The sequence below is a fragment of the Mustelus asterias genome, chromosome 25 (assembly GCF_964213995.1).
Source record: "Mustelus asterias chromosome 25, sMusAst1.hap1.1, whole genome shotgun sequence".
Classification (NCBI taxonomy): domain Eukaryota; kingdom Metazoa; phylum Chordata; class Chondrichthyes; order Carcharhiniformes; family Triakidae; genus Mustelus; species Mustelus asterias.
In genome coordinates, this window is record NC_135825.1 from 12,207,903 (window position 1) to 12,234,669 (window position 26,767).

General features: G+C 46.9%; 2 protein-coding genes across 2 annotated transcripts in view; one reads left to right on the forward strand and one right to left on the reverse strand.

Moving 5' to 3' along the window:
• LOC144511708 (titin-like) overlaps positions 1-26,767 on the forward strand; it is a 301,563-nt gene that overhangs the window by 188,003 nt on the left and 86,793 nt on the right. The window lies entirely within an intron of this gene.
• Positions 5,164-26,767, reverse strand: part of LOC144511685 (uncharacterized) — an 81,237-nt gene continuing 59,633 nt past the window's right edge. Inside the window, exons 9-14 of the mRNA XM_078241920.1 lie at positions 25,320-25,640; positions 15,293-15,616; positions 14,315-14,623; positions 12,730-13,053; positions 8,415-8,479; positions 5,164-5,301 (exon numbers count right to left, since the gene is read on the reverse strand). Coding sequence (XP_078098046.1) covers positions 5,164-5,301; positions 8,415-8,479; positions 12,730-13,053; positions 14,315-14,623; positions 15,293-15,616; positions 25,320-25,640 — 1,481 coding nt within the window. The remainder of the gene's footprint in view (positions 5,302-8,414; positions 8,480-12,729; positions 13,054-14,314; positions 14,624-15,292; positions 15,617-25,319; positions 25,641-26,767) is intronic.

Here is a 26,767-nt window from a genome sequence, read left to right on the forward strand (position 1 = left end):
ATCAGCAAACAGATCAATTATTCTCCAGATGTCGATATACAACCTGAAGGTCACAGCCACTGTTTGGATTTTGATTCCTCCACTAAATTTTTGATCCAAATCATGTTGGTTGGTTTTTGTTTTTTTATTAGTGTCACAAGTCGGCTTACATTAACATTGCAATGAAATTACTGAGAAAATCCCCCAGTCGCCACACTCCGGCGCCAGTTCGGGTCACTGAGCGAGAATTCAGCATGGCCAATGCACCCGAACCAACACAACTTTCAGACTTCATTTAATAATGAAAAAACATACTATTATGTAGATTTGTTAAAAGAAATGTTCAAAGCTGGATGAGGATTGAATATTTGACCAGGATGCAAAATTGCTTCGATGTAGATGGAATCCCAGAATCTTCATTTTCCCACTTTGGTCCAACTGTGAGAATTGGATTCATTGAGTGACTGGAAAAGAAAATCATCAGATTCATTGAGATTGGGAGAACAATGCATCAATTGACATTTCAGTCTTGAACAGAATTCTGGAAATGGCAACAATTTGGGGCAGTTTCGAGATCACATTGATCGCCCTTTGCATGTGCGCTGGGAAACACTCGTTTGGATCCTTCATGAAGACACGTAACCTTATTTACCCACAGAAAACCAATGTTCCCCTGCTGCTGTGATTATGGACAATTGACTGGAGAAATTGATTGCTCTGTCCATGTTTCTAAAAATATTTTATACAGTCCAGTTGGTGCTTCCAGCAACAACATCATTGGGTCTGTGTCTCAGCCTCTTACTGCTGTCTGAATCATTTGAAATCTCTTCCAGTTCCTGTCCAGAAACAGTCAGCCCTGTTGCCTTTTTATAGCCTTTCCAATTTCCTTCCTTATTCTTTTGCTGACAGTTTAATAAGATTGGATGGTAAGATGGAAGGGTTCTTCCATGGATGGGTTACACAGGAACACAGTAACAAGAGCAGCTCATTCAGCCCCTCGAGCCTGTCACACCAACCTGCAACTCCACACAGACACTCACCCAAGACCAAAATCGAACCTGGGTCCCTGTCTTATCTAATCCCAGCTGTGAGAATTCTAATTGGCCCAGCATCCACAGATTTTAGGATGGATTAGTTCCAGATTTCCATGACTAGCTGTGTGAAAATAATGCTTCCTAATTTTACTCCTAAGTATCTAAGCCCTCACTTTTGGGTTATGGCCCCGTGTACTCCATCTCCCCACTGGGCAAAGAGTTTCTCTGTACCCACCATACTGAATCCCATAAAAACTTCAATCACCGATCCCAGCAACCTCCAAGTGTGAGGAAATGCAGCAAATTTGTGCAATCTCTGCACATAATTTACTCCATTCTTCCCTGTATCATTCTGATGTATTGATATTGCAGAGATGATGGTTTAGTGTCAATGTCACTGGGCTAGTAATCCAGAGGTTGATAGTAAAGTGCTGGGAACATGATTTCAACATAGTAGCTGGTGGAATATAAATGCAATGAATTCAATTTCAATTGATGAATGAATCTGGAATTGAAAATCTGACCAATGGTGACCAGGAAGCTTGTCATCAATTGCTGTAAAAACCCATCTGGTTGGTTGGGGATGGTGATAAACGGTCATAAATTGTCATAAATCCTCACTGATATCCGTCAGGGAAGGATATCTGTTTTCCTGATGCAGTCTGACCTCCATGTGACCCCAGACCCACCGTGATGTGTTTGATTCCTAACTGTCTTCTGAAATGGCCGAGCAAGCCACTCGGATCTGGCAATTAGGGATGGGCAACAATTCTGCCCTTGCCAGTGACGTCCACATCCCGTGAAATAGAACAAAAAGACACTGCATCCCTTCCGAGGCCAATATTTTGTTCCTGTGATTCGGACACCATCCAGAACAAACAATTCAACATTGCATTATAAAATCCTCCAGTGATAAAGTGAAACTTCCATTTATGAGTGGAAGTTATCCTGGACAAAGTCAGCTGATCACTTCAGGATGGATGCAGCTGCAACAAGGATCAGGAACATTGACACAATCGAAAACAAACAGTCCCCTTGATCTTTCCTACATAACATCAGCAACACTTCAAAACCAAACCATATAAAATGTAAGATACTTTGGGTGGACTTTCCACCCAAGTTCCTCTGGTGGGGTGAGGGAGGGAGGAGGGCGGAGGGGGCTGGACAAGAGCAGAAGATCTCGCGAGAGCCCCCAATCATGTTATTACTTTGATGGGAAGTCTCTTTGTGATTGTCCCCAGCTCCCATCACTGACATCACAGGATTCCCAACGTTGAACAACATAATCAATTTGCATGTCATTATCAAGACCTGGCACCTGATCAACCCCCGCTCCCCCCACACCCCCCAACCCTCACTTCCACTGTTCGATGATCCACTCACATCAGTGTGAGGGCACACTGGTGTGCATTATGATTGATGGCCATGGCATGTACCAGGAGGAAGTCTCACAACACCAGGTTAAAGTCCAACAGGTTTATTTGGTAGCACAAGCCACTAACTTTTGGAGCGCTGCCCCTTCATCAGGAGAGTGGGAGTTCTGTTCACAAACAGGGCATATAAAGAGACAAACTCAATTTACAAAATAATTGTTGGAATGGGAGTCTTTACAGATAATCAAGTCTTAAAGGTACAGACAAGGTGAGTGGAGAGAGGGTTAAGCACAGGTTAAAGTGATGTGTATTGTCTCCAGCCAGGACCACCAGTTACACGGTACATACTCTTGCAACTCGGCCAACGTTGTCTACCTGATACGCTGCAGGAAAGGATGTTCCGAGGCATGGTACATTGGGGAGACCATGCAGACACGATGACAACGGATGAATGAACAATGCTCAACAATTGCCAGGTAAGAGTGTTCTCTTCCTGTTGGGGAGCACTTCAGCAGTCACAGGCATTCGGCCTCTGATCTTCGGGTAAGCGCTCTCCAAGACGGCCTACATTACACACGACAGCGCAGAGTCGCTGAGCACAGACTGGTAGCCAAGTTCCGCATACAGGAGAACGGCCTCAACCGGGATCTTGGGTTCATGTCACACTATCTGTAACCCCCATGACTTGCCTGGGCTTGCAAAATCTCACTAACTGTCCTGGCTGGAGACAATACATATCTCTTTAACCTGTGCTTAACCCTCTCTCCACTCACATTGTCTGTACCTTTAACACTTGATTACCTGTAAAATCTCACATTCCAACCATTATTTTGTAAATTGAGTTTGTCTCTTTATATGTCCTGTTTGTGAACAGAACTCCCACCTCCCTGATGAAGGGGCAGCGCTCCGAAGACCAGTGTCTTGTGCTACCAAATAAACCTGTCAGACTTTAAGCTAGTGTTGTGAGATTCCTTACTGTGTTTACCCCAGTCCAACGCCCTCATCTCCACAGTATGTACCAGGAGGGCAGACCCACTGCAGATGCTCAGGTGAGTGCATCGCTCAAGTTACTATCAAGGAGCAGTGTCCATTCAGTGCCAGGGGTCAGTGCCAGGGTCAGTGTCCATGCAGTGCCAGGGGTCAGTGCCAGTGACAGCGTCCATGCAGTGCCGGGGTCAGTGCCAGGGTCAGTGTCCATGCAGTGCCAGGGGTCAGTGCCAGCGTCAGTGTCCATGCAGTGCCAGGGGTCAGTGCCAGTGACAGCGTCCATGCAGTGCCAGGGGTCAGTGCCAGGGTCAGTGTCCATGCAGTGCCAGGGGTCAGTGCCAGGGTCAGTGTCCATGCAGTGCCAGGGGTCAGTGCCAGTGACAGCGTCCATGCAGTGCCAGGGGTCAGTGCCAGGGTCAGTGTCCATTCAGTGCCAGGGGTCAGTGCCAGTGTCAGTGTCCATGCAGTGCCAGGGGTCACAACTGGGGCAGCGTCCATGCAGTGTCAGGGGTCAGTGCCAGAGGCAGTGTCGGGGGGCAGGGCGGGGGTGTGGAGGGGGGGGGGGGCGGTGCATGAGGTTGTGCAAGGGGAGGGGGGTTCCATTTTCACTTTTGTGCATCAAGTTGACTTTCAAAAATATCATTTTGATCTTGAAGAAACTGAAATTTCTGGTGGGATGGGCAGTATCCTGTCCCTTCAACATTTATACACATATTCTTCACCATATTTCTTCACCGCCTCTTTTCCTGCCCCTGCCACACTTGGAAATGAAAGGTAAAATTCCCCCCTGTGTTTAGTCCTGTGGACATTGACATCAATGCAAGTTTCTCTGCACAATATCTGTGATAATTACAAAGTGCTCAGAATGATGGTTGTAAAGTCCATAATCCTCACCTGAGATTTTCTCGTGAACCATGTGACCGAAATCACACAAATCACCAGGAGGGTAAAGAGCCCCCAGCGAATCACATTCCAGATGAAGAAACTGAGCAAACTGGAAGAAATACAGAATGATTTGAAGGGAATGAGGCAGCTTCGTGTTTGAAACATTAATCTCCTCTTTACACTGTGACCTATTGTAGCAACGTCGCACAGACAAGGCACGTTAGCTGGAGCAATCAACTAAAGTTTCACTGATCAACTTCATGATCATTAGATACAGATCAAATGGAGCTGGTTTCATTAACTTTCCTCAGTATATCTGTAATGCTGAGTAAAATCTTAGAAGTAAGAATGTTATGAATTGACTGGTCATTGGGACAGAAACATTGTCTGGTGCAACATAACATTGGTGAGATATCTGTTCAGTGAGTAAGAAACTTCCAATAACATCATCCCACACTGTTCCAAAGTAGAATCATATTCCACTCAATATCAACTCTGCTCCTCTCTCCACAGATGCTGCCGGACCTGCTGAGTTTTCCCAGCACTTTCTGTTTTCATCATCCCACAATTCCCTGGTGCACCTCCTGACAGGAAATTCGGAACCAGCCGGAAGCAGATGGCCTCAGTTTGGGAACAATGTATTAAACTGGGCAACTGAGAAGGAGAAGATGACAGTGAATGCAATGTTCCTGTCAGCGATACTCCAGAACACACCGGGTTAAGGGAATCTGGTATCGCTGGAGTGTGACAAGCACAACTCCATGAGATTGGGTTCACGGTGAAGTGATTAACATGAATAATGAAAACTGCAACATCTAAGGTGTGGCAAACAGAGAAAGCTCACTTCTTAGTCTGAATTTCCACTGACAGAAACAGCAACTTTGTTAGGAAGCAACACAATAGCATTATGTAAACACAGCTACCGGGTGGGATGGTGAGCCCGGGTTGGGGGACCACAGGAATGCTGATGGGGATTCAATATCTGGCAAAACCTGGAAGGCGCAGGCGACTTCATCAGATTCACGGCCATAGTGGGCAAGAACCTGATTTACATACATTTTAATATATTTCCATATCATTAAAGACCCCCCCACTCCCCAGATATTGAGCCCTCGCTGTGTTTTCAAACCGGGGCAACGTGACATCACATTGGTGCATTTTACATCAGGTTCACCTGGACATGATGGGGAACCCCCTTCCTGGGCAAGAGGGATATGGTCAGGCAGTGGCCTGGCAATGCCCTCTGGCACTCTCCCTTGGCGCAGGTTGGCACTGCCAAGTTGGCACCATGCCACCCCAACATTGCCAACCTGGTAGTGCCAACCTGTACCAGTGGCAGTTCCGGGGTGGACCTCAGTGGGAGTCTGATGGGGGAGGGGTTATTCATTTACAAGTGAGGGTGGGCCGGAGCGGACAGGGGAGCTGGAGCAGCCGTTTGTGGGAAGGGGCTGGGTTTGTCGGCAATGGCTGTGTGGGTGGAGGGTTGGAGGGAAGGGCTCCAATGTTCGGGGGGAAGGGGGGTGGTGCCAGCACTGACTGCTGGAGGGGGGGAAAGGTCTGATATTCGGGGGAGGGGTTTGGTGTCAGCACTGACTGCTGAGGGGTGATGTGGGGGGAGAATTGCTGGCTCATAATAGGAAGATGCCCCGACTCTGACCGGGGTGTGGTGGGATTTGGGGGGAGCCCCTGAGAGCTCTGTGGTGGGTGGGGGGGAGGTTACATTTAGTTTTGATTGGGCCGCCATGTTTGTGCACTGTCAGCTTACTGCAGCCAGGATTTGCTGGTGTATCGAGGCCCCGCCCCCTACATGACGATGTGAAGCACGCCCAGCTGTTTTTTTTGTGACAGAGTGTGGTAAGTTCTGGAGAGAAAGACAACCTGCTTCGAGCCAGAACCAACAGTTTTCAGTAAGATTTCCCTAATATTGTGTTTTATGTTTACGGGGGCTGTTTACAGATTCAGCTTTATTCTGGAGGCAGTCGGTGTATCAGTAAAACATTCAGTTCAGATGCTGGGAGAGCAGGATAATGGCTCATTTTAGCCATGGAGGGGGGAAGCTAAGCAAAAAATGACTGTTGTTTCCGGTGAGAAAACCGACAGGTGTCTCTCCAGAGAAACAGGTTAGATTTCTGTGCAGATCTTTGACTGAGAGAGGAAACCGGAGCACACGGAGGAAACTCACGTAGGTTCAGAGAATGTGCAGACTCCAGGCAGACAGTCACCCAAGGCCAGAATTGAACTTGGATCCCTCGTGCTGCGAGGCAGCACTGCTAACCACAGTGCCTCTGTGTCACCTGTTGTCATCCTATTGTTAGATCAAAATCCAGGAATTTCTTACCACTCACTTTTCGTCCATGCCACACCAATCTGACCTGTGTCACACAACTGCAGTTCTCCCCTGATCTGATGATCACTGACACTGGAACCATTTCTGGGACCTGTGGACATTCACTCCAAGGATTTTCAAATCCTCCACATACCCCAGTATCCTCCCATTTATTATCTCACCATTTGCTTTGTTTGACCTGCTCAAATGCATCACCTCACACTTCTCTGGGTTGAATTCCATTTGCCACTTTTCTGCCCACCTGACCAGTCCATTGATATCTTCCTGCAACCGATAGCAATCCTCCTCGCTATCTACTGCATTAGTAATTTTCATTACATTCCATCTAAATCATTAATATATGCCAGAAAAAACAGGGGACCGAGCACTGAGCATTGGAAACAGCCTTCCAGTCACAAAAACAGCCATCAACAATCATCCTTTGTTTCCTGCCACAATTAATTCTTGGCCATTTGTTTACGGAAGTGGGTTTTGAAATTATACAGCACTTTTCATGGCCTTTGGATGGCCTAAAGAATTTTATAATCTGGGAAGTATTTTTAAACAACCGCCACTGTTGTGATATGGGAGATGTGGCAACCAATTTGCACACAGCAAAATCTCAGAAACAGCAGTGAACTTTGACCAGATCAATATTGGCCATTTCTTCAGAGATCTCCTTGTCTGCTTTTTCTGTAGATAAGAAGTGACCTGCTGCGTATTTCCAGCAGCTTTTTCATCATTTTGATGTTTAGTTGGTATTTTTTCCTCATCACCATTGTAACCTCCGTGTTTACATTGGACAACAATTTCTGCTCTTTCTGTGTGTCCCAACTATGTTAGGGGTAGTGGGTTTTAACAGAAAAAGAAAATACTTGGTTTGCACACGTAGATTCAAGCAAGCACAAACCAGGTTTTATTGATGAGCTGCTCTCTGCACTGCATCAAGTACAAAACTGACAGTCACACAGCAGCCTGAGCACGCACCCTAATGACATCACATCAAATCAACCCATTTTAAAACTCACACCTTCATGATGAAGCGAACACAACAACATCCCGCCAAGGTTTCTGATCTGAGAGTTATTGAAAAATGATGCCCAGTCTCCCCGATCGTCAGAGACTGGACATATGACCCAAGATGTGTGTCAGGACCCTGCAGATGACCCAACATGATGATCTCCATGGGAATTGCCTGGGACATTGGAACTTCCAACGGACAGTTCTGCTGTACCCTGGGTCCCTCTGTGAAAATCTTCAGCTCTGGGTAAGAGTCAGACACTTCAAACAATTCCATGGGGCTTAACTGGATAGTTACCCAGGAAATGTTAGACTGAAAGAATCAAGTTTAATTCCTGGGTAATCACAGAACTGACCCCCGAATAATCACACTGACCCCCTGGAGTCCCCCCAATCCTCTGATTAACCCCCTGACACACCAACTATCACCCCACACTCCGCCAATTCCACCTGATCTTGTGACTATGCCACAACCTGAGCCAATCCGATTATTCCCTCTGACTACCCTTTGCACCCACCACTTGATTACCCAATGTCCAAATCTGATTAGCCCCCAAACCAGGCTACCCCTGCCAACCTGACCCAATTGCCACACTATTCATCTACCACCTCATCAACCTACAACCTCACCCACCTGCAACCCTACCCTCCTGTCACTTCATCAACAGACTACCTCACCCAACTGCCACTCTACCCACCTCACACGCTTGTGACCTCACTCATCTGTTTTCTCACCCACCTACCATCCTTGCCTCCGACTAGCAACACATCTATACACCTGTCTCCCTATCCATCTTTCACCCGACCCACCTGTGCTCCTACAGAGTTCCGATGGAGTTCTCCGAGGGACACTGCGCTCCACAGTTCTGGAGAATCTGGAGTCGGAAGATCAGGCAAGAAATGTGGAGCTGAGTCGAGGGTGGAAAGCTTCAAGCGGAGTGGCAATCCAACAATGATTGCTGCTCTGTGACTGGCCCAGGACAATAAATGACATCCATTCTCACGCCAAAGTTGTTAAAGAGGATTTAATCACTCACACAGAAGCCATGTCATTTAAACACTAACAATAAAAACAGCGTACCTTTCAGCAAATTTGGAGTTTGGAATTGAGGAATGTGTTGGCGATACTGTTAAAATTTCACAGGAATTTTCAGGTCCGACTGAAAGAAGGAAACAACATTCAGATCAGCCTCATTTTCATTGTCGTTAACTGAGAGAGTCACATTGTCAAGTGGCACCTCAACCTGAGGGAGAACCACGTTGAGGGAGCGCCTCTTCTTGGGATGTGGGTGTCGCTGTTTAGGACAGCAATTATTGCTCATCCCTAATTGCCCTTGAGAAGGTGGTCATGAGATGCCTCTTGAACCGATGCAGTCCATGTGGTGTAGGTACATCCACTGTGCAGTGAGGGAGGGAGCACCCATCGCATCTGCGCCAGTCAAAAACAAACCACCTGACTATTCCAAACCCAGTTTCCAGCACTTGGCCCATAGCTCTGTGTGCCTTGGCATCACGAGTGCACATCTAAATAATTCTTAAATGTTATGAGGGTCTGTAAGACACCAGGAAAACTTGCCTATTCCTCCTGGAAGAGGGCCATGAAATCATTTACATTTAGCTCAAAGGATGCATGGATCAGCAGTTCAACCAGACAATAGCACCGTCAACAGCAGAGCGCAATCTCCGTGCTGTACAGTGATATCAACCCCTTTCTCGGAAGGAGAATTTGAACTCACAATCCATTGGTTTCAGAAATCAGGCTGCTACCAACTGAGCCCCTTCTGACACTGACATATTTGAATATTAAACATTCAAACTGGTTATAGTCCTCATTAATTCAGGACTATCGTTAGTGTTTATGTTAACACTGAGTAATTCAGTGTTTAGAACATGGAATTCTGAGATTTTGAGCAGCATTTTGTGATGATAGAATTTTTCGGCAAAGAAGGAAATTTGGTCCATTGCCCTCCATCGCTATGAAAGAATTTGCCATTTAGAATCAGAGAATCCATGCAGCGCACAAGGAGGCCATTTGGCCCATCGAGTCTACAACGACACTCCCATTGTTGTGTCTTTTCCCCAAATCCTCCTAAATGTCTGCTCCTTTTTTGCTTCCCTTGTGAAAGCTGTTATTGATTCTGTTTCTAACGCAATCCATATCTTAACAATCATTTGCATCAATAAAATTCTCCCAATTTCTCCCGCTGTCCTTGTTGTGATGATCTTAACTGGATTCTCTCGAGTATTCACTCACTTACTACTGGAAATAATTAGTCTCAATTTATCTTATCAAAGCTTCAAATAATTTTGAATAGATTTAGCAGACTATTTCCTTCTATTCTAATGATTCTTTGCCGGTGTTAGCTGTTGGGAGCACTCTTGTATCTGCAGCCACAAGGATCTGTGTTCTCGCCCTACTCTAGGAATCAAAAATCAAAGCTGAAACTCCTGTGCAGTACTGAGGAAGTGCTGCACTGTTGGAGGTGCTGCCTTTCGGATGGGATGTTGAACTGAGTCCCCAATCTGCCTGCTCTATGGGCGGCATGGTGGCACAGTGGTTGGCACTGTTGCCTCACAGCGCCAGAGACCCGGGTTCAAATCTGGCCTTGCGTGACTGTCTGTGTGGAATTTGCACATTCTCCCCGTGTCTGCGTGGGTTTCCTCCGGGCACTCTGGTTTCCTCCCTCAGTCCAAAGATGTGCGGGTAGGTGGATTCGCCAAGCTAAATTGCCCCTTAGTGTCAGGGGGAACTAGCTGGGGTAAATGCATGGGATTATGGGGATAAGGCCTGGGTGGGATTGACGTTGGCAGAGACTCGATGCGTCAAATGGTCTCCTTCTGCACTGTAAGATTCTATGGATTCTATGAAACTATGGATGTATAAGATCGATGGCACTTGATCTCCTGAAGAAAAACAGAAGCGTTATCCGAAATCACCCGGCGATATTTATCCCTCAATCAAAAACAGGTTATCAGTTCATTATTTTGAGTTTGCTGTGTGTAAATTGGCTGCTGTGTTTCCTGCCTCACAACAGTGACAGTGCTTCAAAAAGCATTTCATTGGTTGTAAAGCGCTTCGAGAAGTCAGATGACTGTGAAAATAAATGGAAGACATTCTTTCATTTTGTAAGTGAGACCTCTTAAGATGCTATCATTTCACATCAACTCTTCAACTCTCTATCCTTACGATTCATCCTAAAGCAAGAGACATCAGCTAAAGATTGTTATTCACAATTTGATCTCCAAGAAATGGGAACAGGAATGGTTAATGGAGACCTTGTCAGTCAAGTTCTATTTAATATTAATGGGATTACTGCAACATTTAGACATGTTTGGGGAATATTTTATGATCCTGATATTTTCAATCAATATTTTAATCAGTAACTTTGTTCCGAGTTGTTGAGGGACAAAGCAGAGTGAATTTTGTCAGTTGCAGTCATTCAGAGAGACATTAGGAACCGAACCAGCAACCAGCTTATTTAGAACTTAGAACATAGAACATAGAACAGTACAGCACAGAACAGGCCCTTCGGCCCACAATGTTGTGCCGAGCTTTATCTGAAACCAAGATCAAGCTATCCCACTCCCTATCATCCTGGTGTGCTCCATGTGCCTAACCAATAACCGCTTAAATGTTCCTAAAGTGTCTGACTCCACTATCACTGCAGGCAGTCCATTCCACACACCAACCACTCTCTGCGTAAAGAACCTACCTCTGGTATCCTTCCTGTGTCTCCCACTACGAACCCTATAGTTATGCCCCCTTGTAATAGCTCCATCCACCCGAGGAAATAGTCTTTGAACGTTCACTCGATCTATCCCCTTCATCATTTTATAAACTTCTATTAAGTCTCCCCTCAGCCTCCTCTGCTCCAGAGAGAACAGCCCTAGCTCCCTCAACCTTTCCTCATAAGACCTACCCTCCAAACCAGGCAGCATCCTGGTAAATCTCCTCTGCACCCTTTCCAGCGCTTCCACATCCTTCTTATGTGAGGTGACCAGAACTGCACACAATATTCCAAATGTGGTCTCACCAAGGTCCTGTACAGTTGCAGCATAACCCCACGGCTCTTAAACTCCAACCCCCTGTTAATAAAAGCTAACACACTATAGGCCTTCTTCACAGCTCTATCCACTTGAGTGGCAACCTTTAGAGATCTGTGGATATGAACCCCAAGATCTCTCTGTTCCTCCACAGTCTTCAGAACCCTACCTTTGGCCCTGTAATCCACATTTAAATTAGTCCTACCAAAATGAATCACCTCACATTTATCAGGGTTAAACTCCATTTGCCATTTTTCAGCCCAGCTTTGCATCCTATCTATGTCTCTTTGCAGCCTACAACAGCCCTCCACCTCATCCACTACTCCACCAATCTTGGTGTCATCAGCAAATTTACTGATCCACCCTTCAGCCCCCTCCTCTAAGTCATTAATAAAAATCACAAAGAGCAGAGGACCAAGCACTGATCCCTGCGGCACTCCGCTAGCAACCTGCCTCCAATCCGAAAATTTTCCATCCACCACCACCCTCTGTCTTCGATCAGACAGCCAGTTACCTATCCAATCGGCCAACTTTCCCTCTATCCCACACCTCCTCACTTTCATCATAAGCCGACCATGGGGGACCTTATCAAACGCCTTACTGAAATCCATGTATATGACATCAACTGCCCTACCTTCATCTACACACTTAGTTACCTCCTCAAAAAATTATATCAAATTTGTGAGGCACGACTTGCCCTTGACGAATCCGTGCTGACTATCCCGGATTAATCCGCATCTTTCTAAATGGTCGTAAATCCCATCTCTTAGGACCTTTTCCATCAATTTACCAACCACCGAAGTAAGACTAACCGGTCTATAATTACCAGGGTCATTTCTATTCCCTTTCTTAAACAGAGGAACAACATTCGCCATTCTCCAGTCCTCTGGCACCATCCCCGTGGACAGAGAGGACCCAAAGATCAAAGCCAAAGGCTCTGCAATTTCATCCCTTGCCTCCCAAAGAATCCTAGGATACATTTCATCAGGCCCAGGGGACTTTTCGACCTTCAGTTTATTCAAAACTGCCAGGACATCCTCCCTCCGAACATCTATTTCCTCCTATTTCAACTATCACTTACCAACGCTGTTGATCTGTGCCACATAACTGCAATTCTCCCCTGATCTGTTGATCACTGACACTGAAACCATTTCACTGGATTTTTCTTCCTGGTGATTTGAGGCTGTGCAGTAATATTGATGATGTTGCTGTGTGAAGGATTGACAATGTAGATCCAGTTTATTGGTGTCAGAGATCTCTGAATCTTCAGACGGGGTCTTTTCATGCCATGTGTACTGAATGGGAAGTGATCCCTGGACAGACTCACAGGAGACGGACACTGAGCCCCCAGAACATGAGGCATTTGGTGGTGATAAAAATTTAAGTTCAGGAACAGACACGGGTTCTGTGGAAAAGACAATCATTAACGGATTTTCACAGTAACTTCATTGCAGTGTTAATGTAAACCTAATTGTGACACTAATTTATAAAAGCTTTAACAATAAACTTTAAAATTTTAAACTTTAGAATGACCAAAAAATTAAATCGTTTCATAGTCCCAATATTTCTACACCTCATCCAGGGTGTGAGGCGGAAGGGGAAGTGTTAGAGAGAGAGAGAGTTGGCAGTGGGAGCTTGGCCGAATGCAGGTAGTATCTATTGATTGCTGTCATGAACAGCAGATATTCATGATAGCAGATTAGTTAGTAACAATCATTGGAGTGTGACCTGAGATAGACTGTGGATGTTTGCTGAGATAACGGAGACTTAAATATCTTTCCAAAAATCTAATCTTGACCTGAAATCCACCTCCGCTGCCAGTTGGAATTGGGAATTTGGCGCTCAGCCAAATCTCCATTCACAGCAGCGGGACTGGATAATTCCAGCTGCGGACGAGTTTGGTGAATTCCAGCCATTGTTTGGAGTTGTATTTAACATTTAACAGTAAGTACCGTTTAACACTTAAGTGTGAGTACTGTTTAAAGTCGAGGGCGGGGTTTTATGGCCTCGAATGAGCGAGACGGAAAATACCGCCCAAGGTCAACACCCTTGAGTCTGCCCCACACCCGCTCCGATACCATGGCGGGCGAGGCAGTAAAATTCCGACGTACGTATCATCCAAAGGACATGAGCTGGGAGATAGAAGCTATCCACTGGCAGCAACTGGAATAGTTAATTGGGGAAACTGGCTTGAACTGGTCTTTTTGTACTGAGTCCCTTTGTTTTTGAACATATAAATTTAGACATTCTCAGTGCAAACAGCACTGGAGTCTGCCTTCAACCGAGTATGGACGTTTAATGAGCTGAAGGAATTTACTACAGGGGAAGAAGTGAGCTGTTGGTGAGTATCTGGGGAGTATCCCGGAAGTGGGCAAGGTCTATTATCCAGGCATTGGGAGCAAGGGTGAGGTCCTTGCCAACTTGTTCACCAGGAGAACGGGGTTCAAGGTGCAATAAATCTGACCCCATCTCTCTGGATCATTACTCTTGGCCTCTGAATTACAATTCCTGCAACATAATCATTGTTCTAACTGCCCTCTAGCTGCCAGACTCTGCACTGCTGCGGAGCCTCGGGATATCGGAGCTGTCAATGTCTCCTCCCAGGTAAAGCACCGATCAGACATTTCAGTCGAGAGTAATAAAGATAATCACGGAGAACAATGTACCGTCAGATATTTGTAGCTTTACAGGAAACATTGAAAGGAAGCCGGGCTTATCAATACCACAGCTGTACCATCCTGCATCTCCTGAATGAAGATCCTCCATAGTAACAACAAATAATGCTTGTGTCTTGTGATCTGTGATCGACATTCTCTCTCGCCGTCCATCTGGATCGTCTGATTTTACCAAAACAGAGCACTGACGACTCCAAGTTTTCACATGTGACTGAGACAATTTGTCATAGTGACAATCTATAGTGATCGATCTTCCCAAAACTCCTGTTACATTATTTTTTGCCCACAATGCACTTGCAGCTGAAAAGACAACAGGTCAAAAATTGAACTGAAAATAATTGCTTCATACAACCAGATATATTTCAATAGGATTTACCACTGTGTTCAGAGAAATCTCTCCAATACACCTTCTAATGTAATTGGATACTTCCTTGTTTGATATCGTTGGGCACATTGAATATGTGCTTCCGGCGGATTGATAATTAGACAACCATATTGAGATTGTATCCCAAGCCCTTTATAAAGCAAGACCCTGAGTGGTTCCATTAATCTTTTAGTCCTGGTTGGGACCTGTTGTGTTCACCACAGGTGTGTGGGAATTCTTTATTTTCATTTTGTACAATAGAAGCACGGTTCCTTCACAGCCGGCTCCTCGAGTTATTATATTCTCAAACAGCAATTCTCAGACAGCAGATTGTCTGCTCATGATCACGTTGCTCTTAGAGGGAGCTTATTGCTCACAAATTGGTGCTGAGCTTCCTACATCACAACAATGGCTCTGAATCAGTTCCAGCATTGACCAGAACGGACTTTAAAACTGTCCTGAAGATGTGAAAAGTGCAAAATAAATGCAATTCTATTTTTATTCCAATTGCTTCGAGCAACTGATAGAACATAAACCATGAGCAATTCAGACTGATGTTAATTTAAAAATTTGTTGTACTTTTTGAAGCGAAAAGAGATATTTACCAATGTTGCTGATTTGTGTTAAATAACTGCAGTCATTCTCTGAAATGTGGATCACTGACACTGTAACCATTTCACTGGATTTTTTTCCCTGGTTATTTGAGGCTGTGCAGTAATATTGATGACGTCGCTGTTTGAAGGATTGACAATGTAGATCCAGATTATTGGTGTCAGAGATCTTTGAATCTTCAGACGGGGTCTTTTCATACCATGTGTACTGAATGGGAAGTGATCCCTGGACAGACTCACAGGAGACGGACACTGAGCCCCCAGAACATGAGGCATTTGGTGGTGATAAAAATCTAAGTTCAGGAACAGACACGGGTTCTGTGGGAAAGAAACAAACATTCAGAAACTGACTGAGCATCTAAAAATCAAACACTCTGTGAATTTCAGCTCATCAACCTCTCATTCAGGGTCAGTCATGTTGCAATCTCACCAACACATCCAGCTCTCCATTTCTCTCCATCCTCCAAGCAGCCTGAACTACAATGTCTGCTATTATATCAGAACATCGCAGCTCTCCAGATCAAACCATGAACCAGGACCGAAAGATTTAAATTTAATGGTGAGTGGATTAGATGAGATTTGGGGCAATGGGTTATTTCACTCGGGGGATGTTGAGGGTCTGGAACTCACTGCCTGGAAGAGTGGTCGAGGGTGGGAGAGGCGGATAACCTGATCACATTAAACAAAATGGATTAAACTTGAGATGCTGTAACCTACAGAGCTCTGGATCAAGAACTAGATGGTGGGATTAGATTGGATTGCTTGTTCAGTCAACCCAGTGTGGCACAGTGGCACAGTGATTAGCACTGCAGCCACATAGCACCAGGGACCCGGGTTCAATTCTAGCATTGGCTGTGTGGTCAGTGTGGAGTTTGCACGTTTTCCCCGTGTCTGCGTGGTTTTCCTCTGGGTGCTTCAGTTTCCTCCCACAACCAAAGATATGCAGATACCCATGGGGAGGTGATGGCCCAGTGGTGTTATCGCTAGCCTATAAATCCATAATCTCATCTAATGTTCTGGGGACCAGGGTTCGAATCCCGCCATGGCAGCAGTTGGAATTTGATTTCAATAAAGAAAATCTGGAATTAAGAATCTACTGATCACCATGAAACCATTGTCAGTTATTGGAAAACCCATCTGGTTCACTCATGTCCGTTAAAGAAGGAAATCTACCAGCCTTTCCTGGTCTGGCCTACATGTGATGCCAGAGCCAAAGCAATGTGGTTAATTCTTGACTGTCCTCTGAAATGGCCTCGCAAACCTCTCAGGATGGCAATAAATGCCACCCAGCCAGCGATGCCCAGGTCCACAAATGAATAAAACAAATACTGGCACCTCCCACCAGGCACCAGGCAGTGCCAATGTGGGTGGTGCTGGCGGGGGAGTTGGCATTCTGGGGGGTGGGGCCTATTGGGGGCTCAATGTGTTGGGGGGTTTTCAGTGACACTGTGCACTGGGATCAGTGTGAGAAGGAGAGAGGAGGGGGACCAGGGCTGGCTATCTGGGTGGGGGGAGATCGGGGCTGGCCCGGGAGAGCTCTGGTAGGCCAGTGATTGGATGGTTGTGGGGGGTCGGGATGGCCAGCGATCGGGAGGCTAGCGGTGAGGGGGCCACTGTGCATGCGCCACTCTCCGCAGTGACAGATCGGTGTGTGTGCAGTGGCTCACTCAGCACTATACTGCCAGCCTCTCTAGTGGGATTTGGACCCGCTCACCACATTTCAGAGTGAATCAATCTGTGTCGGAGAATCGTTCTGGTCCGTCCCTTATGTTGTCAAATGAGCCTCTTCAGACACTGGAGTTGCAACACATCAAGGAAGCTGATCAGGAAACGTGTACTCGCTGTGTTGTGGGATAGCCCGTCAGTGAGTTGCTTGTCTCTGTTCATTCCTTTGTCTTGTGGAGCTCAGGGTCTGTGTGGAGGAGGCAGTTGCTGCTATTGGTGCTATTGGTCACCTGGGTCCTCATCTGAGGCCCAAAATAAAACAGCCTGAGAACCACCCATGCTGATCTGATAGATACAATCACCAAAATGTAACCCAGAAATACACATTACCATCTCTGTTGTGAAAGTCTGTAAATACTGATATTAAAACCTTTCACACAATCAGGCTAGAAATAAGCAGTGAGGTTCCAATGCTCCTTGGTATCTTTCCCAGTCACTTCTTCAGCCTCCCCCATTGCCTCTGTCTTCTGCCCTTGCTCAGTAACCCGAGCAGCCATTGTTAGATTCCACTAATTGCACTCACTGAGCGATTAATAGACTGAAATTGATAACCCGTCTCTCACTGGGGGGATTTGATCACACACGGATTGACACATTTAATGTTTCTGATGCGTGACAATTAAGCACGTGGAACCAAGGCTTCGATATTGAAGGCTTTTATTGTGTAACAATGGAACTACTAACACGAATACACCAGTTCAGACTGAAGGGGTCCTGCCGGAGCAGGGGGTCTTATACCTCGCCACCGGAGGCGGGACCCCACTGGAATGTGCCATGATAACTCTTATAACAGGTAAACACCCTAACCCAACAACATTGTACAACCCCCACAGTAACAACACCCTAGCCCAACAGTAACATAATAACAACCCCCAGTGGTGAACCAACGATGGTTCACCACATTCACCCCTCCTTTAAGAACAAAAGGTGGCGGGGTGCAAGAAAAAACAGGTCATATAAACAGAATTCACAAGTCCAGACGGTCTGGAGGACCGCACCGACGCTGTGATCTCCTCAACACCGGTTGCGAAACCGGAGCAGGTGCTTGCGGTGGCGTTCTTTCCAAAACAACGTCTGGCTGTCCCCTCAAGGACTCCAGGGCCGGTTGGCCCTGGTGAGGCGATGGTGCAGGGGATCCTGGAACCTTTGGTGGTGGTGGTGGTGGTGATGATGGTCGCGCCGATCTCCCGAGTCTCAGGCAAGCTGTACATGGGAGTAAAAGTGTTATGCACTGGTCCCGGTGCTGACCGCGCCACGTCTCGGGAAGCAATGAGGAGTAGTGGATTCGTGACTGGGGGAATAGGAGCGACAGGAGTTGCTACGTCCCCTGCGGGCGCCAGGTCTCTAATGGAGACAGTGTCCTCTCGCCCGTCAGGATATGCCACATAGGCATACTGAGGGTTGGCGTGGAGGAGTTGGACCGGTTCGACCAAGGGGTCGGACCTGCGAGCCCTCACATGTCGCCGCAGAAGGACGGGTCCTGGGTACGTCAACCAGGCTGGCAATGAGGTTCCCGAGGACGACTTCCGAGGGAATGAGAACATCCTCTCGTGGGGAGTAGCATTGGTTGCCGTACACAGGAGGGAGCGGATAGAATGGAGTGCCTTTGGAAGGACCTCCTGCCAACGGGAGACTGGAAGGCCCCTGGATTTCAGTGCCAGTAGGACAGCCTTCCAGACTGTAGCATTCTCCCTTTCCACCTGTCCGTTACCCCTAGGGTTGTAGCTCGTGGTTCTACTAGAGGCAATCCCGAATGAGAGCAGGAATTGCCTCAAGTCGTTGCTCATGAACGACGAGCCCCTGTCGCTATGAATGTAGCAGGGGTACCCGAACAGGGTAAAAAGCTCACTGAATGCCTTGATGACGGTGGCAGTCGACGTGTCCGCACAGGGGACAACAAACGGAAACCGGGAATACTCGTCTATTATGTTGAGGAAATAGACATTCCGGTCCGTTGAGGGAAGGGGGCCCTTAAAATCCACACTCAGCCTCTCAAAAGGGCGAGTGGCCTTGACCAATTGTGCCCGGTCTGGTCGATAAAAGTGTGGTTTGCATTCTGCGCAAATCCGACAGCTTCTCGTCACTGACCTGACATCCTCCACCGAGTAGGGCAGGTTGCGGGCTTTGACGAAGTGGTAGAGTCTGGTGACTCCAGGATGACACAGATCATTGTGGAGAGCCTTCAAGCGGTCCTCCTGCATGATGGCGCATGTTCCGCGCGAGAGGGCATCCGAGGACTCATTGAGCTTCCCTGGACGATACATAATATCGTAATTATAGGTGGAGAGCTCAATTCTCCACCGCAAGATCTTATCGTTCTTGATCTTGCCCCTCTGCGTGTTGCTGAACATAAACGCCACGGATCGTTGATCCGTGATCAGGGTGAACCGCTTCCCTGCCAGGTAATGGCGCCAGTGTCTGACTGCCTCCACAATGGCCTGAGCCTCCTTCTCCACCGCTGAGTGCCGAATTTCGGGGCCTTGAAGGGTGCGGGAAAAGAACGCGACGGGCCTGCCTGCCTGGTTTAGTGTGGCGGCTAGGGCGAAATCAGATGCATCACTCTCCACCTGGAAAGGGATGGATTCATCCACTGCGTGCATCGTGGCTTTCGAGATGTCGCTTTTCAAAGCCTTGAAGGCCAATTGGGCCTCCGGCGTAAGTGGGAAGGTCGTGGACTTAATGAGCGGACGAGCTTTGTCCGCGTAGTTGGGGACCCACTGTGCATAATACGAAAAGAACCCGAGGCATCTCCTCAGTGCTTTCGTGCTAGCGGGCAAGGGAAGTTCAGTAAGTGGGCGCATACGGTCTGGATCAGGGCCAATGACCCCGTTTTCCACCACGTATCCGAGGATGGCTAACCTACGCGTACGGAATACGCACTTCTCCCTGTTATAGGTCAGATTCAGGCGAGATGCAGTGCGCAGAAAGTGTTGGAGATTCGTGTCGTGGTCCTGCTGGTCATGGCCGCAGATGGTGACGTTATCCAGGTACGGGAAGGTAGCCCGCAACCCGTTCTGGTCCACCATTCGGTCCATAGCACGCTGGAAGACCGAGACCCCATTGGTGACACCAAATGGAACCCTGAGGAATTGGTATAGACGACCATCCGCCTCAAAAGCCGTATATTGTCGGTCCTCTGGGCGGATGGGGAGTTGATGGTAGGCGGACTTAAGGTCTATGGTAGAAAACACTCGGTACTGCGCAATCTGATTGACCATATCAGAAATGCGCGGGAGAGGATACGCATCCAGCTGCGTATAACGATTAATGGTCTGACTATAGTCGATGACCATCCGAGGTTTGTTCCCGCTTTTGACTACCACGACCTGCGCTCTCCACGGACTAGCACTGGCCTGTATGATCCCTTCCTTGAGGAGCCGCTGAACCTCAGATCTAATAAAGATCCGGTCCTCAGCGCTGTAACGCCTACTTTTAGTAGCGATGGGCTTGCAGCCAGGTACCAGATTTTTAAAAAGGGATGGTGTAGTGATTTTCAGGGTGGATAGATTGCATGCAGGGCGCTTTGGGCAATTTGGAGGCTGCGGCTGATTCCCTACTGCCAGTGAAGGGAGTGGCCCACCGTACTGTAGGATCACACTCTTCATGTGGACCATAAAGTTTAGTCCGAGGAGAATTGGCGCGCAAAGGTGAGGTAACACAAGGAGCCTGTATTGCTCGTAAATTGTGCCCTGTACCTCAAGAGTTACCATACATCGTCCTTGGATCGGTACAGACCGGGACCGTGATGCCATGGAAATTTTCTGCTTGGCAGGGAGAACCCGGAGTCCACACCTTTTAGCAGTTTCAGGGTGTATGAAACTTTCGGTGCTCCCACTGTCAAACAGACAATTCACAGTTCGACCACTAACCTTTATATCCATCATGGAATTTTCATGTCTGTAGTGCCTGGTCTGGTCCAGGGAGATCGACGCCACCGTTGGCCCCTGGGCGTCACTGCATGCTGCCGATGTGGATGCTGAGGACCCCTGCTGGTCGCTCCTAGTCGTCGTGGACCATGATGGCCGCCCCCATGAATCGCACATGGGCGAGGGCGCCAAGTGCAGCGACTCCTGGTGGTCTTCCTCCTCCTCCGTCAGCCACGATGGCGCCATCCTGGGATCGCACGTGGTCGGACCTCGTGGGTACTGCGACGCTGAAGGAGATTGTCTCCGTTCTGGAGGGTTACAAGCTGCACTGCCGTTTTTAGGCTTGGACCTGCAGACTTTGCCGTAGTGGCCTTTTTTACCGCACTGGCTGCAGATTGCCGTTCTTGCCGGACACTGTTGCCGTGGATGCTTGGCCCCACCACAAAAATAGCATCGCTGGCCACCTGGAGCTGCCGCCGTCGTCGGATCGATCTGGGAGCGCGGGTTAGCGGGGCGAGGAGGGAGCTGAGCTTGCTCCAGCCACGTTGACTGCACGTGGTCCTCGGGGTACAGCGCCAAGCTCTTCGACGCCGCTTCCAGCATCACGGCCATCTCCATTGCTTGGGTCAAGTCGAGTTTCCCCTTTTCCAGCAATTTAAGCCTGATGTACGAGGACCCTACCCCTGCTACGAACGCGTCTCGGGCGAGGTCGTACATATATTGTTCGGCTGATACGTCTTTACAATCGCAACCCCTGGCAAGCTGCAGGAGCTCATTGGCGTAGTCCTCCATGGTTTCGCCCGACTGCCAACGTCGTGTAGCGAGGAGGTAACGAGCATGTATCTCGTTGGGTGGCTTCGTGTATCTTTTTTTTAGGAGCTCGACGGCACCCGGGTAAGTGGGAGCTGCACGAATGGCGAGATAAATCATGTCGCTTACCCTTGCGTGGAGGACCTGGAGTTTATCACTGTCTGTAGTGATAGCTACTGAGGCTGCCAGGTAGTCCTCGAAACACTTCCACCAATGGTCGAATGTGTTAGCTGCACCGACCGCACGTGGGTCCAGTGTCAGACGATCCGCTTTTAAGATCTGTTCCATACTCTCTTTTTTTTTGTACAGCTGTGAGTTTTCTGTTACACAATAAAATTGATGCGCAACAATTAAGCACGTGGAACCAAGGCTTCGATATTGAAGGCTTTTATTGTGTAACAATGGAACTACTAACACGAATACACCAGTTCAGACTGAAGGGGTCCTGCCGGAGCAGGGGGTCTTATACCTCGCCACCGGAGGCGGGACCCCACTGGAATGTGCCATGATAACTCTTATAACAGGTAAACACCCTAACCCAACAACATTGTACAACCCCCACAGTAACAACACCCTAGCCCAACAGTAACATAATAACAACCCTCAGTGGTGAACCAACGATGGTTCACCACAGTTTCCATGGAGATTTTTATGATCATTTGGAACATTTGGAATATTGTGTCCAATTCTGGTCACCACACAACCAGAAGGATGTGGAGGCTTTGGAGAGAGTGCAGAAAAGGTTGACCAGGATGTTGCCTGGTATGGAGGGTATTACCTATGAGGAGAGTTTGAATGAGCTGGGATTGTTCTCCCTGGAAAGACAGAGGCTGAGGGGCAACCTGAGAGAAGTTTATAAAATTATGAGAGGTGTGGATAGAGTGAACAGTTGGAAGCTTTTTCCCAGGCAGAAATGACAATTAGAAGGACGCACAAGTTCAAGATAACGGGGGAAAGATTCAGTGGAGATGTGCGGGAGAACTTTTTTACACAGAGGGTGGTGGGCGCCTGGAATGCACTGCCAAGTGAGGTGGTTGAGGCACTTATATTAGCTATATTTAAGGTTTTATCTTGGTAGACGTATGAACAAACAGGGAATAGAGGAATATAAGCATTGGTAAACGTGATCAGCGCAGGAAGGGCCTGTTCCTGTTCTGTACTGTTCTTTGTTCTTTGTTCTTTGATCCCTTTAAGGGGCTTTCACCATATTGGATTATTTAATTGTTTAATTTGCCGATTTGTTAACTTTTAATCTGTCAGCTTCACCCTGAATTTTCATAAGACCATAAGACCATAAGACATAGGAGCGGAAGTAAGGCCATTCGGCCCATCGAGTCCACTCCACCATTCAATCATGGTTGATTTCAACTCCATTTACCCGCTCTCTCCCCATAGCCCTTAATTCCTCGAGAAATCAAGAATTTATCAATTTCTGTCTTGAAGACGCTCAACGTCTCGGCCTCCACAGCCCTCTGTGGCAATGAATTCCACAGACCCACCACTCTCTGGCTGAAGAAATTTCTCCTCATCTCTGTTCTAAAGTGACTCCCTTTTATTCTAAGGCTGTGCCCCCGCGTCCTAGTCTCCCCTGTTAATGGAAACAACTTCCCTACGTCCATCCTATCTAAGCCGTTCATTATCTTGTAAGTTTCTATCAGATCTCCCCTCAACCTCCTAAACTCCAATGAATATAATCCCACGATCCTCAGACGTTCATCGTATGTCAGGCCTACCATTCCTGGGATCATCCGTGTGAATCTCCGCTGGACCCGCTCCAGTGCCAGTATGTCCTTCCTGAGGTGTGGGGCCCAAAATTGCTCACAGTACTCCAAATGGGGCCTAACCAGTGCTTTATAAAGCCTCAGAAGTACATCCCTGCTTTTGTATTCCAAGCCTCTTGAGATAAATGACAACATTACATTTGCTTTCTTAATTACGGACTCAACCTGCAAGTTTACCTTTAGAGAATCCTGGACTAGGACTCCCAAGTCCCTTTGCACTTTAGCATTATGAATTTTGTCACCGTTTAGAAAATAGTCCATGCCTCTATTCTTTTTTCCAAAGTGTACAACCTCGCACTTGCCCACGTTGAATTTCATCAGCCACTTCTTGGACCACTCTCCTAAACTGTCTAAATCTTTCTGCAGCCTCCCCACCTCCTCAATACTACCTGCCCCTCCACCTATCTTTGTATCATCGGCAAACTTGGCCAGAATGCTCCCAGTCCCGTCATCTAGATCGTTAATATATAAAGAGAACAGCTGTGGCCCCAACACTGAACCCTGCGGGACACCACTTGTCACCGGTTGCCATTCTGAGAAAGAACCTTTTATCCCAACTCTCTGCCTTCTGTCTGACAGCCAATCGTCAATCCATGTTAGTACCTTGCCTCGAATACCATGGGCCCTTATTTTACTCAGCAGTCTCCCGTGAGGCACCTTGTCAAAGGCCTTTTGGAAGTCAAGATAGATAACATCCATTGGCTCTCCTTGGTCTAACCTATTTGTTATCTCTTCAAAGAACTCTAACAGGTTTGTCAGGCACGACCTCCCCTTACTAAATCCATGCTGACTTGTCTTAATCCGACCCTGCACTTCCAAGAATTTAGAAATCTCATCCTTAACGATGGATTCTAGAATTTTGCCAACAACTGAGGTTAGGCTAATTGGCCTATAATTTTCCATCTTTTTTCTTGTTCCCTTCTTGAACAGTGGGGTTACAACAGCGATTTTCCAATCCTCTGGGACTTTCCCTGACTCCAGTGACTTTTGAAAGATCATAACTAACGCCTCCACTATTTCTTCAGCTATCTCCTTTAGAACTCTAGGATGTAGCCCATCTGGGCCCGGAGATTTATCAATTTTCAGACCTTTTAGTTTCTCTAGCACTTTCTCCTTTGTGATGGCAACCATATTCAACTCTGCCCCCTGACTTTCCTGAATTGTTGGGATATTACTCATGTCTTCTACTGTGAAGACTGACGCAAAGTACTTATTAAGTTCCTCAGCTATTTCCTTGTCTCCCATCACTAGATTACCAGCGTCATTTTGGAGCGGCCCAATGTCTACTTTTTGCTTTATTTGAAAGAAGCACAAACTGACACATTGCGGATACATCTGGATGTTGGGAGTTTGACTGGCTTCCCAACATATTGTCAATTTCTGTGTATTTAACCCCCTCTGTGCTCCCCCACCCACCCCCACAGCCCCACCATTCAGCGCTAAACCAACAAGGTACAATTACTACCAACTGGCTGCTCACTTCACTTTGTTAATGTCTGACGATTGGATTGATCTGGACTGTAAAAATCTGACAGTGTGATATTTAAGACATTTCAGAGACAGGAAAATATTCTGAGCATCGCGGGTAATGTCTTTCACAATATCCTGCAGTTAAAGGAATTGTTTGTCTGATTATGTTTGAAGTTCTTGATCAGAATGTTGGACAGGCCACGAATTGAGTTTGTGTCACAAGAGTCGGATTTCCAGATCTCTGCCCTCTAGCTGCCAGACTCTGCATTGCTGCAGAGCCTCGGGATATCGGAGCTGTCAATGTTTCCTTGTGGATAAAACATGGATCAGACATTTCAGTAATAAAGAAAATCATTCAGAATAATGTACCGTAAGATATTTGCAGCTCCACGGTTACCTTTGGATGTAAGTCAGGTATATCAATTCCACAGCGATACCATCCTGCATCTCCTGAGCGAAGATCCTCCATCGTAACAGCAAATATTCCTTGTGCCTTGTTATCTGTGATCGACATTCTCCCTCGCCGTCCATCTGGATCATCCGTTCTCACTAAATATGAGCACTGTTCAGTCCAACCGTGACACCAATATTTCACGTTTTGTTTGTATTTCCCTTTATAATTGCAATTTATTGTGATCGATCTTCCCACAATTCCTGTGACTTTCTTTTCTGCCCACAATGCACCTGAAACTGAGGAGACAACATTTCAGCAATTGACCAAGTAAATAACTGCTTCATACAGAGAGAAACATTTTAATAAGATTTACCACTGTGTACAGAGGAAACTCTCCAATACCTGTATTCATCATTCTCTTTCTAGTTTGTGATCAATGAAAACATGAATATAGAGCCGTGCTGTCAGTGCCAAAGTACTTCACTGACAATGATTTCTTGTTATGTACAGTGGCCATTGTTATTGTGTCACCTTGTCACTCAAGCTTTGCACTGGCGCCTCTGAATGGGTGGATTGCAGGGTCAGGTCCCACTCCAGAGACTGGAGTATAAAATCTACACTAACATTCCAGTGTAATACTGAGGGACAAGATGGCTCAGATTTTCCTCCCTCAGTCATGTTCAAAGAGCTCGGTGATGCCATTCAGGTGAAAGGTTCATCTGACACCCAGGTCTGGAGGTTCCCTGTCATGGAGAAAATCCCGGGAATGGCTGGAATTTCAAAGTCCTAAGAGTGGGAGCGGGACTGGAATCAGGCTGCATACACAATTCGTGGAGGCGAATTGTCATTAAATTCAACACCTGCCTTGATTTAAGTGAGATTTTGGATGAACAGGAGTGTGGAATCCGGTGTGTGCAGATTAGAATAGTTAAGAGAAGGTTTGAACTTGGTGGATTCTTATGGACAGCCAGGGTATGCCTTCTGGACAGGAAAGTTACTCTTTGGAAGAGGAAAGTTACTCTTTGGGAGGGGAAAGTTACTCTTTGAGGGGGGAAAGTTCCTCTTTGTGGGGAGAAATTTATTCTTTGGGACAAACTCTGGTGAGTGGTCAGGGCCAGAGTGATTATCTGGTTGTTTCAATTATTCTATTTATTAACCATGGCGCTGGGGCACAGAAACAGGCCTTGTGTCCAGCTCACCTCCGGGCTGAGCAGCCTGTGGATTTGTTCCTGGGTCACCCGTCTCGATTCATTTTTTAATGCCTTTCCTGACTCAATGAACACGACCCAGGGATGAGATGAGGAGATTGTTTTCACTCAAGGTGTTGGGAATCTTTGGAATTCTCCACCGCAGAAAGCTTTAGATGTACAGTCTTGAAGGATATTAAACACAGAGATTTATACATTTTTGTGGTACTAACATA